Source organism: Erithacus rubecula, assembly GCF_903797595.1.
Source record: "Erithacus rubecula genome assembly, chromosome: 14".
Taxonomy (NCBI): domain Eukaryota; kingdom Metazoa; phylum Chordata; class Aves; order Passeriformes; family Muscicapidae; genus Erithacus; species Erithacus rubecula.
The window spans coordinates 14,838,150-14,853,835 of NC_136666.1; the positions used below are offsets into that span (position 1 = coordinate 14,838,150).

At 37.8% G+C, this 15,686-nt stretch overlaps 1 protein-coding gene across 6 annotated transcripts in view; it reads left to right on the top strand.

Moving 5' to 3' along the window:
- The window catches only part of TCF12 (transcription factor 12), a 158,159-nt gene that overhangs the window by 100,828 nt on the left and 41,645 nt on the right, over positions 1–15,686 (top strand). For all 6 annotated transcript variants that reach the window (XM_079318101.1, XM_079318097.1, XM_079318100.1 and 3 more), the window contains exons 8-9: positions 2,343–2,478; positions 5,715–5,767. In XM_079318101.1, coding sequence (XP_079174227.1) covers positions 2,343–2,478; positions 5,715–5,767 — 189 coding nt within the window. The remainder of the gene's footprint in view (positions 1–2,342; positions 2,479–5,714; positions 5,768–15,686) is intronic.

Here is a 15,686-nt window from a genome sequence, read left to right on the forward strand (position 1 = left end):
CTCTTTTTTTATTTTTTATTTTTTAAAATTAATCTTTCCCCATCTTCTAATGAGTAAGGGAACAGAGGAACTAGGAACCCTCCCACTCCCCCACCATTTTTTTTTTTTTTAAGCATCTGTATGGATCCCATTGCATTTCCAGAGTCCTCCAATGCTCAGGGAGGTGCTGGGGTGGCAGGGAGGGTTGTCTTTAATGTGAATGGGCCGTAGCTGCTGATTGTGTTTGACAGCCTAAGTGAGAAATGGTTCAATTTCTTCTTCTGGCCACTTTTGGTTTGGAGGAGCTGCTTTTCACAAAATATTGCCCAGGCTTCCTGCATAGTGTTCACCTTGAAAACAGTAGTAAATGTTTAGAACAGTATCTTTAATAAATTCAGATTTATACTGAGTAAGCCAGATATTCTGATGTTCATTATGTTTTCTGCAAAACAATAAAATCTGAACTATTTGACCAAAGCAATAATTAGAAGACCTTGGAACAGCCCACCAACAGATTTCCCCCTGCATGTATTTGCTATATACTTTTGTCACCCTATCAGAGTATTTCATTTTAATATGAGTTTCAGATTAAGAATTCTGTTTCAAAAACTATTGTAAGGATAACAGTGAAGAACTGAAGATGAAAGGAAGCTATTTCTATGCAGTAACATTTTTAATAAATTTTAATCTTCGCACTTTCATATAAAATTCTTAACACTTTTGGGCCTCCTTTAGTTTGTGATGCTGCAATTCTTTCACATCCCACTCTATTCAATTAAAATATATGATTTTCATGCTCAAATTAGTCATCAAATAAGAAAAGAGAGAAATTTCAATGGTGATACAAGGCAAAAAAAAAAGCTTATTACATATATATTTTGTAACTGTATCTGAAGTCTTAGTTTTCTGCTAATCCCAGTGCACTGCAAGGTAAAAGGCATTTAGTACCTTACTGTGAGCTGTATGAGTGAACCTTTCACAACTCCTCACACCAGATGAATCAGTTTTGATGGTCTAGTACAATCCAGAAATGCACCCATTTATGAATGAGGTATTTGGGCCTCAGAAGGGAAGGTGAGGAGAGGCAGGAGCAGTGAGTGGCCTCTGCAGCTGTCCCCAGGCAGCAGCTCTGGTGTGGTTCCTGCCATACCCCAGCCACAGGCAGGTTTGGTGCAACTCCAGCCCCTCCAGGGCTCCTGGGCAGCAGCTGGATGGGATGAGCAGTGTTGGCTTGGGAGCAGCAGGGCTGAAGGAGAAATTAGGCAGGGTTTTGGTATCAAAGTTACTCCAGTTAGCAGTTTCTGTCTTAGCATCACCTGACAATGAAATGTCAGTGCAGATGAATCTAAGCAAAGCATCCCTGTTGTCCTGCCAGCTGTGCACCATGGACTGACCACAGCTGAAATCAAATTCTGAGCTGCTGCCTTAAAACACTGGCAGACATTAAGAGCAGTGTCTTTAGCTGTGTGCAGTGGAGAGTGGGTGCTGCTCCATGAGGAAAGCTGTGTGCATCAGCCAGAAGTGAAACACACTGAATTTGTACCACCTGGTACAAGTACATTTTCTGTTCAGACAGTTCTGTGGGACTCACTCCAAGTCAGGATTTTCAAACTAAAACAAAGCTGAGCATAACATCACCTGTGGAAAAACTACGTTGTTCTAAATCATCAACATTAATTTCAGTTTTACAGAGGAAATCCAAAAAATGTGAGGTCAAACAGTATACAATGTACTTGTTAAGTATTTAGAATATTTTTGTTTTTACTGTGTGTAAAGGGAACAAAAAGGGTAGAGTTTTAAAATGGTGTTTAAAGGGTGAAGTTTTTAAATGTCAATTTTTTGTGTTCTGTTCATTAATCTACTCTGTTATCTCTTGTCTGCATTTGATTTTTTTTTTTGGACAATTTTATTCCATGTATTTATGAATGTAATCGAAGTCTCGATTTCTAAGTATGTGCTAAAACTTAATGTCACACTATAAGCTCTTAGCAGTTTTTATCAATTATGTTTATATTGTGTAATAGAAGAGGTGTTATATTGCAAGCTAAACAAAGGATTATGATTTTTGTTTAAAATTTAAATATGAATTGATTCTTTCAGATGTTTTCAGCTGAAATAGTTATGGCTTTCTGGAGGCTCACAGCCAAACTTTCTCTGCCTTTCTGGGTTATGCTATAATACCTACTCTGAACATTGATTTTAAAAAGTCTGCATTTTTTTAAACTCTAGAACCTTCACTAAATCCCAGTAAATACCTATAAATGCCAAGAACAACGAGTGTGGTTATTATTTTGTATGCCTGGCATATTAACAGCTGCATTATTATACAGCTTAATTTGACTTTTCTCTCTATGCTTTTGTAGTCTAGTCTGCTTCGGTCTGATATGGGGCTTGGAAGTCCAGGTCAGCTGTCATCCTCTGGGAAACCTGGCACACCCTACTACCCCTTCTCTGGCACAAATCAACGCAGGCGACCCCTTCATGACTCATCAGCTCTTGGTATGTAATACAGAATTTCAGACTTTTGCTTATGATGCTTCTCTGCACCTTTTTTTTTTTTTTTTTTTGACAGTTTATTTAATATACAGGGGATTGCTCTGTTCTGAGCAATTGAAATGAAACCAAACTGCTACATAAGAGAAAAATTGGAATTATGAACATTTTCTTTGAGGTGCTAGCTTGGATTCAACACTGGTCAGTCTGGCTTACAAAACAAACTAGAAACTCTAATAAAACCCTTAATTGCAAAAGCAATAATGACAGATGGATAGGAGCTGATGACCAGCTGAGTGCCCTTAACCCATGCCATCATTAACTCCTGGAAATGCCTGACCTTGAGGTCATTACCATTATTTAGTAGGGGAAGGACACAAAGGGGAAACAATTATCCTTTTATATGCTAAAAGTAACTTTATTCAGGGCAATATATAGTTCATTGTAATTGGTTCAACATGCCTTTAAAGATCTTAGCAATTGGAGGCTAGTAGTTTATCCTAAAATCAAACTACCTTGCAAAATATGCAGGCAGGAACTTACTTAAAAATTGTTATAATCATGTGACAGTATTAGTGTTTTAATCTGGGCATAGTTGGAGGTGAATGGAATTTTCATATTTGGTCATAGACAGTGGCTCTCTAATTCTGAGAGAATAAAAAATGAGCCAGCTGCTCTATAGTATCTGCTATAAGACTGTTGTCAATAACTGGGTGTGCAAATTAAAAAAAAAAACATTATGGTATAAAAAGAGAGACTGTAACCTTGTATTCTAGTTACATAACCTTATATTCTAGTTTCAGTACTGGCATGATAGATCATTAAAATTTCTCTAATTATATGGTTGAGTTTTTAATGCCTCTCATTCTGTATAACATGTCTATTCCATAGTAAAAATCTTGTTTGTTGGAACCATGTAACTCAAATCATACTTTACCCAAAATAAAATTTCCAAATGCAAATTTCTTTGTGAAGTAACTTGAATATTAACTATAACTGCAAACTTCTAGGGCACTAAAAGAGTCCTGAACATAATTGAAATTGTTTTTAAAATATTTTTAAATTAAAAAATATTACTTTGGAACTTAATCTTATATATCATGGAATCATTTCATTTGAAAAAGCCCTTTAAGACCAGACAGTCCAACCCTTATCCCAGCACTGCCCAGTCCACTACTAACCCATGTCCCCAGGTGCCACATCTACACATCTTTTAAATCCCTTTAGGTGGTGTCCACCACTTCCTGGGCAGTCTGTTCCAGTGCCCAACAGCCCTTTCAGTGAAGAAATTTTCCCTGACATTGAACCTAAATCTCCCTTGGCACAACTGAAGGCCACTTTGTCTTCTAATGTATGTGTATATATGTGTTTTAAAGTACTGTATTTGCAAAAACTTTTTACCTTGTTGTTGAGCCAACTGTCATTTAACTTGGGGTTGGCTGACTTTATGAAGATTGTTTTAAGTATTCCTGTTGCTCAGAATACCAGAACAAATGCAGCAGTTCCTCACAGCTGTTTCAGAAAAGGAACACTTTTACAAAAAGCTCAGTGGAATTGTTTACAGCTTGAAAGGGTGGTTCAATTCAATAGAAAAGAATTGTGTTTTTAGATGATGATGATGATGGTTTAGCCCACACTGAACCAGTTTTAGTGAGAAGCTGCTGAGGGTAGTGACCTGCTCTGAGTTTGAGTAGCAGGGGGTGTTGGAGCTGGGCACAGGCTGCTCCAGACCTGTGCAGGAAGGTCACTGTGTGCAGCAGCCATTGAAATGCTCCTGAATGAGACTCTTGTTTCCTGTGCAAACTGTATAGAGTTTGGGAAGTTCCTGATATTATTCAATGAAACAAATGGGAATGAAGTGTGGAGTTTTTGGATTATATTTAGCTTTTTCTTTGAAAGAGAAGCTTGGGGGTATAAATGTGTTCAAATGAGTGATGTTCCTCTTTCTATCATGGTTGAATGTGGGACTTGTAACCTGGGATATGGCAGGTGGTGGTTACAAATCCATGGAAATGTTTTTTCTAGGAATGTCAGGAGGAGGAAGTGACTTTTATCTCAAGTCTTTTCCAATGGCTTGAGAATGTTTGTCTGAGCTTTAATTTTATTTTTTTTAAATTGACTTGTTAAGTGCTACAAATCTTCTGCCTGAGAATTTCTAGCATAGTCATATTATTCCCATTTTATCCCCAAGAAAGAGTTGTCTGAGCAGGATTATAACAAGCTCTTGTTAAATTTCATATTAAATTGCATTGAAATCAACCAGTCTTCTTTTCCAGGTGACACTCTGAATCTAATGTAAATGTATCTTCCAAAAGTCCTTTTCTTTTCTTTATGAGTGTGCCCTTTGGGAAATAATGAGAGTAAAGACATCCAGCAGATATTTCACCTTATCTCACCCTTATCTTGTCGTAGCATCATAAATGTCCTGAATTAAAACAGAAAAATAGGAATTTTGTATTTTAATTAAAGACTTTATTGGTTAACTGTAGAATTGGTAATCTCACCAGATACTCATCTTCTAAACATCAGCTGGTTTGTAATTTGCATGCAGAGTTTTCAGATTAATTGCATTGGCATCTGATTGAACTGGTTCAGATTCTTAGTTTAGATAGTAAAATTGCTGGGTACTTTTGTTGTACTGCAATACCTATTGGAAGAAAGAAGCAGGTATTAAACCTCCAACTTTACTATTACATGCAAATTTGAGATGTATTGTCTTTATTAGTCAAGGAAGGTAATTAGATCATTAAATTTGCTGTTTATTTATACCTTGGTAGTAACATTTACATCAGTTTGTATTCTGAGAGTATAAATTGTACCTTAACATGTCAAATTCATTTTGGATAGTTCTGTCTTTACTCTGATGTGCAGAAAAGAAAGCATTTCTCTTGCTAATAAGTTCCATTTTCCTCCTTGTGTATCTCCAAACCTTTCGTTGTTTCTTAACAAATACATAAGGTCATAGGTATTCCCTTCAGAGTAATTGTTCTTAGGAATAGATGTTTTTCTTAAAAAAATAATTGAAAGTTACTATTTAGCAAAGCTTTATTTTAGAGGAGAACATTGGTTTGTTACATTTTTATATTGATGTGAAAGACAAATCTCTTTGCCAGGGAATAAAAAAGGCATGAAATTGGAAAATAAGAAATTTATCATGGAAGGAAAAACTGGGCAGTGCAGTTATTTATTCTTTTTCACCTATAATGTAGATACTTGATGAAATGCTATTTTTCTGTGTACAGATCCTCTACAGACAAAGAAAGTAAGAAAGGTGCCCCCTGGTTTGCCTTCTTCTGTAAGTATGACATTTTTTACTCGTAGTGATAAAAATTGGGCTCAAATTGCATTTTCTTTACTTGCCATACATACAAATTACTTAACTTTAGCACTAGGAGGGCTGTTTGCTGGACATGAACAGCTAGGCTAGGTAATTGGGAGTGGTTCTGCAGGACTAAATATACATTTGATGTGGAATTTTTAGATTTCATAGCAGTGATTTGTAGCTCGCTCATATGCTCCTACCCACTTGTCCCTGTCATTTGAATTCCTCTCTTGGGAAGAGAGCTGGGCCAGGAGCTGTCAAAGAAGATCTCCTGTACAGGTCTTTTGATGTTTAATTAGTCATTATGTTGCTGAACAGGAGGACAGACAGAGATTAATAGCTGAGAATCTTAGAAATTTACATTTGTAATAATCCCAGTGGAGCTGAAGACATTAAGATTCGGAGGACATGTACAGCTCAGCTTGCCTCAGTAGGACTGAGGTTATTAATATGCATAAATCACCGAGTCAGATGTTCATTGTGAAGCCCTGGTGGATTTTAAAGCCTTCATTAAGCCTTTCCTAACTTCAGCCTAGCATCAGGAAAGCTTTCAAGCAACTAGTTTGTTGATCCCTCTTTGCTTGAAAATTTATCCTTCGAGAATAAAGGGCTTTGATAAAAAAGGTTGGAAGGGTTTTTGGTGGAAAAATCATTAATGGCTGTGATAATCTAATGCTATAGGGGTGTTTTGTGGTATTAAATATGCTTTATTCTTAAAAGGAAGAAAATTGTTTATAAATGAATCTGCATTTAAAAATCCACGTGAAGTGAAAAATCCCCAGTGAAGTGAAGGACAGAATTATTTTTTCCCCTGCTCAGAACAAACAGGAGGGGAGGGGGAAGCTCCGCTGCCTTGCGGGATACATCTCTTTGTTGTGTAAATGGATGTTGGGCTTTTATTTGGCAGTACTTAACACATGGGCGCAGGTGCACTTGGATGAGTCATAACTCAAAGCCGGATAGGCTGAATAGAACACACTGCACAGGCAACGGTAATACAGTGGGAGCAAAATGGGGCTGAGCTTTTCATTTTCTATTGAGCCTGAACTACGGATGGTGTCTCCTAGTCCTCCCATCTCCCCTCTTCTCTCCTCCCTCTCTTTCCCTTCTTCCTGCCCCTGCTCACGGTGATACAGGCAGAGCCCGCGATCTGAAATCCTATTTTAACAGTACTTCCAGATGGAGCTGAGATAGTGTGGATAGCCTGGGGCAGCTGTGCTCTGAACCTGCAGCCTACCTGGAAGCCAGGATTGCAGCTGCAGGCACTCTTAAAAGCTTTTGCTTGCATAAGCACTTGGGCCCCACTAGAGGCTGAATAGCTGCTTGATAAACAAAATGAACACAATGCCTCAAATCATTATTCCCGAGGCCAGGAATATTCTTCTTTCCCACCCCCCCCCTTCCTTATTTTTTTTTCCCCCCTTCAGCAGCAGCTAAAAATAGTTTGGCAATTTACATTTTAACAGTTGCGTGTAATGTAGGGTGGCTTTACAGTCTAGCAGATGATTTCTGCTAGATTAACAAAAATATATTTAAAATGTCAGAGAAGCTAAAACACATAGCAGTGCAATTTTCATGAAATTTATTACAGTAATTCTAGGCAGTAATAAAGCTTATGCTACATGTTTAATATTTAGTAGCATCAGCCAGGTAGAGAGATAATTTTGGAGAATGAAAGATTTCTCTCATTTCTCTTACCAGGGCTTAATTGTAACAAGCAGTATTTTTCAAATGGTTTTCATTTAATTATTCTTCTGTAAAAGAGGAGACAATAAAATGCTGATAGATTTGATTTGTATTAACATTATACCAATCTGTGCTATTAAGTGCAGTTATTGTGCATAATCAATGGTTGTGATGCTGCAGGTTTTAAGCACTGTTTCTCTGTATTTCAATGTTTTCACTGATGAATAGAGCCTTGAAGTAAAACGACACATTACCAAAAAATCCAAAAAGTTATATGAGATATAGTGTATGTGGAAGATGATACAAAACTAAATTTCACTGAGCATCAGGAGAATTTTAAATTGAGTAGATCATAATTTAAGTGTGGTCTTTATATTAAATATACCTTCTTAAGAAGTCAGAATGTATTGTGGGAAAAAGTTGGTTTAGTGCAGAGAAATTAATTATAATATGAAAAGTCAGAGGAAAGATGATAATTTTGTTATACAAATCTGTACTTTTTAATTTTTCAGTTTCTAAAATACTGTTTTCTGCAATGTTTTTGTTAGTATAAGGCTGCCATGTCAACGGATACTCAGCAGTAATTTAATTTCCTAGATAACTGTAATTTAATAATAGTCTTTTAAGTAATAATGATTCAAAAAAACTCAAACAACCCTTCCTCCAGTTTGTTTCTTTTCCCCTTGACTTTGTATGGTACTTTCTGCAATTATTTGGTTTGAGGTTTGTCTTTTTTAATGTGCTCTTATCAAGGCCCAAAGTAAAAACAGTTACAGAGAAAAGTGCTGGTGAATTGTTTGGCTTCTTTCTGGAACTCAACTCAATCTGAATTTTCCCCCTTGCTGTAAAAATTAAATGTTCTAGTCAAATGCATTTTTAAGTTTTTGTGTTGTAATTAGTTAAGTGGTGACTCAGTGCCCAAAACATTTTAAATGTTGACATGCCAGCATTTATGTTAAACTAAAAATACCGAATTTAAAGAACTCTGAGGAGGGTAGGAATTAAAAACCGTATTTTTTTCAAGCCAGGTTTGAGTGAGTAGCAAGATTGCTATGCTGTTTATATTATAGGGGGGGGGGAAATACGGTTCAGTGAATTACATTACCTTCAGAGATTGAAAACTGTTGTATTTCTGAGAATTTTCATGATTCTATGAGCTAACTGAGCCAGACAGTAGAAACATCATGGCTTGGAACCAGTGCAGCTCCTCTGCAGGAAGAGCTGTCAGGGTTTCTGGAGCTGCTCAGGCTGCAGGAGGGGAAGACAGACAAGTCAGGCTTGCTCAGAAATACCCAGGGAGATCAGCATCCAAAAATGGATGGGCTGTGAGCAGAAACCTCCTATTTACATGTGGAGTCAGGAAATATTTCAAATTAGCATTTGTTACTAGTACCATAATCAGTGGCTATCATGAGGTCATAATTCTAAGAAAAATAGTGTGAATATCTATCATCATTCTTTTGCTACTTAATTAGTGTCATATCAGAGGAACAACTGGAATACATTGTATCTGTTGATTTTGTTACAGAAAATGAGCTGTGACATACAGACATAAATGTCTGCTTGTTTTCTGTGTAGCTTCTAATAAATATTTTGTGTATTTTAGGCTTTCCATAGCACCTGGGAAGATCAGTTAATATTAAACTTTGCACTGCACTTATTTAATAAGAGATTGTCAAATTATATTTTGATACCAGGGATTTCTTTCTAAATTCAAACTCATTTTTTTCAATACATGTAAGACTATTTGTAGTTTCCTTATAGGGGCTCCTCATTTATCACCTATAGTATGTGTATGGTCCATAGGTGTTAATTTCTTGCAAGAATTATTTATGGTGCAATGATACAGCAAACTTGGTTTGCACACATAGAACTACTTTCCATTTAAAGCACTTTTCATTCTGCTTTCCTGACAGTCTTTTAAGACTAATCTTCTAGAGATGTTTCAAAACATGTCACATAAAGATACTAACAGTACAAGAAGAAAAATAATAGATGTTACTCCCTTCTGTGTTCTCTCCTTCCCCCACCCCTCCTAAAGGGTAAAAGGAGATTAATTGAAGTGGTAGTACAGGAATTATCTTCTGAATGATTATCTGAAACCCAGTTTTTGAGAGATTAAAGTTTAGACTGTATTAGAAATAATATAATGTTCACCACACTGTGTGCACTCTCTCAGTATTAGCAATTTCCATGTGTATTGGAGTTGCCTGGTGTAAAGTAACACCCTTGGAATACTTCATGAATTGTGTGGCTCTGAATCAAAACTTTGGATCATCCTGGGCAGATACTTTGTGCAATGTTGCACTGACTGTGATGTTGTGTTTAGCTGACTTTTCTGGAGAGAAAGTAATTTTTTTTGGTAAGATTTTTATCCCCACTGTCCACAAATTGTACCCAAATGTGAAAAGCAGGATTTATTTTGTTCAGATCTGTTCTGAAGTGCCTTGCACAGTCAAGTGATACATTCACCTGTCACTTGCCTTTAATAGTGAGATCTCTCAAAGACAGCAGTAACTCTCCTGACCCCCCTCCTCTGCTGCTCTGCTGTGTTCTAGAAAACAATTTTAAATAATGAAACTGAGTAAATAAATCTTTATGGATAATGCAACTCAGAACTTACAATTGCTTCCTCTTTACACAGTTTTCCATCTTCTTCTGCTTTGTGCTTGTTCTTTGGTTGCTTGATTTATGGGATAAAGTTTTTAGGGACTTGTTAAATACTGCTTTTTAAGCTCTGTGTTCATCTATGAACTGGACCAAATTGAAATGTATAAAACATCCAACCTCTAAATTATATTATAAACCAAGTAATAATATTTGACATTTTATACTATAAACCAAGTAAAAATATTTGACATTTTATGTTTAATAACAGAAATGTCTGTTTTCCTGGTTAGATTATTGTAGGGTGTTTTTTCAACATGGCCTTTATTTGAAATCTATCTGAAAGCTGCAGTAACCTCAGATTATAGCATCCCACCTGCTCTTTGCTACATGACAACATTTAGCTGTCATTAAACAACCAGGCAGCCCACTGCAAAGTCCTGCTGTGAGAGTTCAGCTCAAGTTCTCACTGAATTAGGGAGAAGGTACTTGAGAAACCTGCTCTTTAAAGCTTTTTTAAAAAAATTGCAATCAGATCATTTTTCCAAATTAACTGTCCTGTCATCTGACTGTGGTGAATTGTGTGGTTGCTTAATTGAGATATCTTCTCTGAAAATCCTGCCTATACATACATCCTGGGTGGATATATAATGATGTCAAATAATTTCTCAGTTTTTGGATTTAATGGAGATACTTGATTTTTGAAGTTTTTATAACATATCAAAATGACTGTATTAGATGCTCTTAAATTAGAGTGTAGATTTATATAAAAGAACCTTAAATTTTGTGCATAGTTAGAAAAAAATGTTATTTAGGGAGAAGTTACATGGAATTTCTGCACCACTACTTTTCCTCAAAGAAGAATGTGTCCATTACCACAAATTGGTGTGATGTTTTATAACAACAGATAAGATACAAGCTTTTCCGAAAACCATTTCTTACTATCTTTTTCTTGCTAATACTTGTGGCTTTGGTGGGCAGATTTTTATTATGCTTGAAGTCGGCCAGGAAAGCCGTGAGGAACATTTGTTGCTGGGCTTTCCTGGGCTGTTGAAGGGAGTGGGTTTCCCTTCTCTTGTTTGCTCAGCCCCAAGGTGGGGCAGGTTGCTTTGCCTGTGACCGGGCCATACAAAAAACAAAACAAATATAAACCAAAACAAATGCTTTTTCAAAAGTATGGTACTGAAATGAAATAATTGCATAATCTTTAAGTAAAATTTCAGATGTACGTGTGTCTTTACACAATGAAGCAAAGAAATTAAATTAAATTGCTTCCTATTTTAGTGCCACGGTTGCTTGTGACATCAGCTTTTATAAAGCAAGCAAGTTGTTCCGTCTTGGCGATGTGGTCATGGGATTTCATTCCATTTGCACTGATAGCTAGGATTAGTTGTTAGTTCTTCCTTTTTGTAAGGAACAGGCGGATTCCTGATTCTGGATGACAGCAGGATTGCCCGTTTGCCTTGTGGTCGCTCTCGGCTTCATTTGCAAAGCAGTTTTGCCGAGCAGCGAGTGGAGTGCGGAAGGGAAGCGATGCGAGGCACGGCGAGCTCTCAGTCTGTGCCTCGCCATGTTCCAGAGCTTCCCTGCCGGCGGATCCTCGGGATTGTTGACGGGATCTGGGGGTGCGTGCGAGCGCCGCCGGGCCGGGTCGGGCCGCTGGGGCCCCCTGCAGGCGGCTGGCGCCAGCGCAGCGCCGGGACCGGGAGAGGTTCCCCGGGCGGGCGGGCCGGGCACAGCCGGGACCGGGCCGGGATCACCGGGCGGGCCGGGCAGGACCGGGACGGGATCACCGGGCACAGCCGGGACCGGGACGGGATCACCGGGCGGGCACAGCCGGGACCGGGACGGGATTACCGGGCACAGCCGGGACCGGGACGGGATCACCGGGCACAGCCGGGACCGGGACGGGATCACCGGGCACAGCCGGGACCGGGAGAGAATCCCCGGGCGGGCCGGGCACAGCCGGGACCGGGCCGGGATCACCGGGCGGGCACAGCCGGGACCGGGACGGGATCCCCGGGCGGGCCGGGCACAGCCCGGAGGCGGAGAGAATCCCCCGGGCGGGCAGAGGGACCCCACAGGCACCCACAGGCTTGACTCCGTGTGGACACAGAGGTCTGTACTTCAGGTAGTCTTCTGCGAGTTTCAGTAACAGACTTGCTAATTTATCTCAGGGTTTGAAACTCTTTTAAGGTCTGTATAGGTTTCTAGCACATTTTGTGATGGTTATCTGGCTTCTGATAGGATAATTTATCGCCTCAGGATAATAAACATGTTTGTTTACTTTTTAATGCAGATATGGGTAGTTAAGACCTTCCTATAGAGGCTTTCAAACTCTTAGTGCTTTAAATTTCCAGCAAAATAATAGAACTTTCTGAACTTGAGCAATGTGCTATCGAAGTTATATTGAATGATTTTGAAACAAATTTTAAAGCTTCCTCTAAGAAATTATTTTTGATTGATTCAGACAAATGGGATATACAGCACTTTATTCCTCATTCTGCCCATTCCAAGAAAATATTTGTTTAATAACTTAAGTATTTCATAAAATTAGAGAAATTCAACTTGCACATTGAATAAATTCATTATTATTTAGAGAAAAACTGAAACCAAAAAGTCCTATCTAGCAGTTTCCTATTTAAAAAATTGGGGGTTTTTTTTTCCCATATCTGCCAGAGCTAGCTGGAGTTTTTGTAGGAAAAAAAAAATAAATGGGGCTCAAATCAACAACAAAATCCCCATCCCTCAACCTTGTAATACTGCAAGGTATAAGTAGTAGATAGCAATTAATATCCATTTAATTAGTATTTACTGTCTATTCACTATCCCTTCAAACTCTTTCTTTTTCCCTGGTTATAGCAACATGAATGCTAAATGTGCATTTATAGAAAAACCCTTTGAAAAGGAAAACCACCAAACTATTTTAGCTCTTGTGTAGATTAGTAAATTAATTTGCATAAAACATCATCCTTTGGATATTGGCAGGAGGGATTGCCTATAAAATTTAGTCTACTGGGTTATTTTAAATTGCCTTCCATACAGCTCATCTGCTCCATCTCTGCTGAGCAGCATGCTTAGTGGTTGGTTAACACAGAAGGCTATCCTTCCAGGATTTTAAAATAAATTAACATTTACTTAGCTGATGAATTACATAGAGGACAGTATAATAAGCATTGTGTTTCCCCCTGAAAACAGCCAGGTTTCTTTCTTACTGCTTGAAATCTTGTCTATTCCGACAGCTACATTATGCAGCATATTCAATGCATGGCTTAGCAAGGGTCTTAACTCTGGCTTTGCTATAGTTAATCATCATAAATGTTTGGCTTTAAAATAAGTTATATTGGGAATCCTAAGATATATAGATTTTTTTTCCCTGCATTTTTGCTGGACAAGCAGCTCAAAATTACTATGTATGTTTTAGATAGCAACAGGTTGTTCTGTATCAGTTTGCCTCTGTCTCTCCTGGTCAGGTTCCAGTTTTCTTAGAACTGATAAGAACTTTATCACTTGTGAAACTTCTGTTCCTCTGTTGAATGTGGTTGAAATTGATAAGGAATTCTAGCCTTGGACAGTGTGGGGTGGAAAGGAGAGGGTTCTAGGGCAGTTGTCTTTGCCTTATTTCCAAAGCTAGAAGGTTAGCCTAGCCTCTAAGAAATTATTGGAAGTTGGTAAGAACAAGGGATCTGGTTTCCCCATTGAAAGCAGGCTTGAGCTCTCACCATGTTACTACTTTTTTTACAAGTATCTCTCCACAAGGAGATACTTGATACTTGGGTTTACACAATACAGTTGCTTTTGTTGGTGAAAGAGGAGCTTTAATTTCTATTAGCACATAATTTAAAAAGATTTGGTGCTTTTTGTCTTAGAACAGACACATCTAAAATAACAAAACTAAAAAAAGCATTAACCTCTTTAAAGCATTTTGATATTTCAGTTTTGTGGAATATATTTGGCTAGAGAATGGCTCATCTGTTGACAGTTACATAACTATCTTTCATATAGTATAACATTCAGTAATCTGTAGAAGTTATGTTTATTTTTTATAAATCAAATGATGAATTACCTACTCTGTACTGTGTATTTCTTTGTGGCTCTGACAAATGGAATAAAAATGTATTTCACAAGAAGTTTGTTTTCAGGGAGAACATGTGGTTCATTCACAAAATCTCTTAGTGTTAAAATTATCTTTGAAAATACTCTCTTACAGGTAGCTTAGTTTATTTTTAGGTCAGTATTTCACTCTGCATCAGCTTTCATAATCTCTTCAGATACTTTAGGAATAGGCAGTTTATTGTTTTTGACACACACTACAGGGTCATGAGTGGAAACAATTCGGGCTACAAAGTGCATGTCAGTTCAGTGCTCCTCTGCTGACGGCATGTCTGTCTGAAATCAAGTTTAAAAAATTGGCCCTGTCTCCAGCTGACTTGTTTTGTCAGGCTGAGTCATAAGATTAACCCTTGACTTGTCACCAAGGAAAAATGGAGTAAACAACTGTACCCTGTACAGTATCGCTGATCCAGCTATGATTCATTTCACTGTAACATGATTCTCTTAAGAAAACAAATTTCAGAGCAGCTGTTGCTTGGCTTAAATGAGGATTATAAAAATTGCAACCACAAAACAAAAACTTGCTTTGGACTTCAGGAGCTTTTGGAATAGTTACCTGATAGCAGTTCCTGCAGATACAGTTATGGCTGACAACATGGCATTTTTTTCAGCAGTCTTTCAAATTCTTCTATTTTAGGTTCATATTTTATCCTGGTGAAAGTAGACTTATGTGGTTTAACATTTGATCTGCTGATGGAATAATGGCCTGATCCTGTATAGTGAATCAATGTGAGAGACAATGTTTTTGTACAGTAAATGCAGAGCAGATACAGTGATATGTTTCAAGCATTGGGCACTCAAGACTTTATTCCCAATGATGTAACTGAGTGTAGGGCAAATAATTTCCTTTTTGGTAAAATGCAATTGTTATCCTTTTGATTTGTGGGGAAGTCAGTCAGGAGCAAATTCATTTAGTGACTCATTATGGAGGGACCAGTTTGTCTACAAACAGATATTTGCAATGGTGTTCCTCAGTTTTATTGATCATCTTGTTGCTTTTGTCTTATCCATGTGCTGGTGAACAAGGTTAATGATTCACTTCTACTGATAAATGTTAATAGTGTTAGTAAACATTACTAGTTAATATTACCTATGTATTTTTTGTTACATTGCTCTTTACAAGTACAGGGTGGCTGTACACAGAGCAGCCTCCCACCAATGCTACACAGTCAAGTTAGATGGATTTAACATCTTTTCTATTGCTTGTATATAGGTTGATAGTGGTGATTTGAAGGGGGCTTGATCATGCTCATCATCTCTAAACTATTTTGAAAACTGGGCATGTGTGCATGGAGGTATAGTAACAATTACAACTACATTGATGATAGTCTTTACTTCAAAGAACTGACAGCAGTTACCTTGGAAGTGCTTCTAATGTTTCAAAAATTTGCTTACTAAAATATTACTTTTAAAGGGTTCTCTTACTACTTCAGGTCTGTAAGCTGAAAGTGCCTCTTCCAACTGTTCTAAGTTGTACATTATTCTG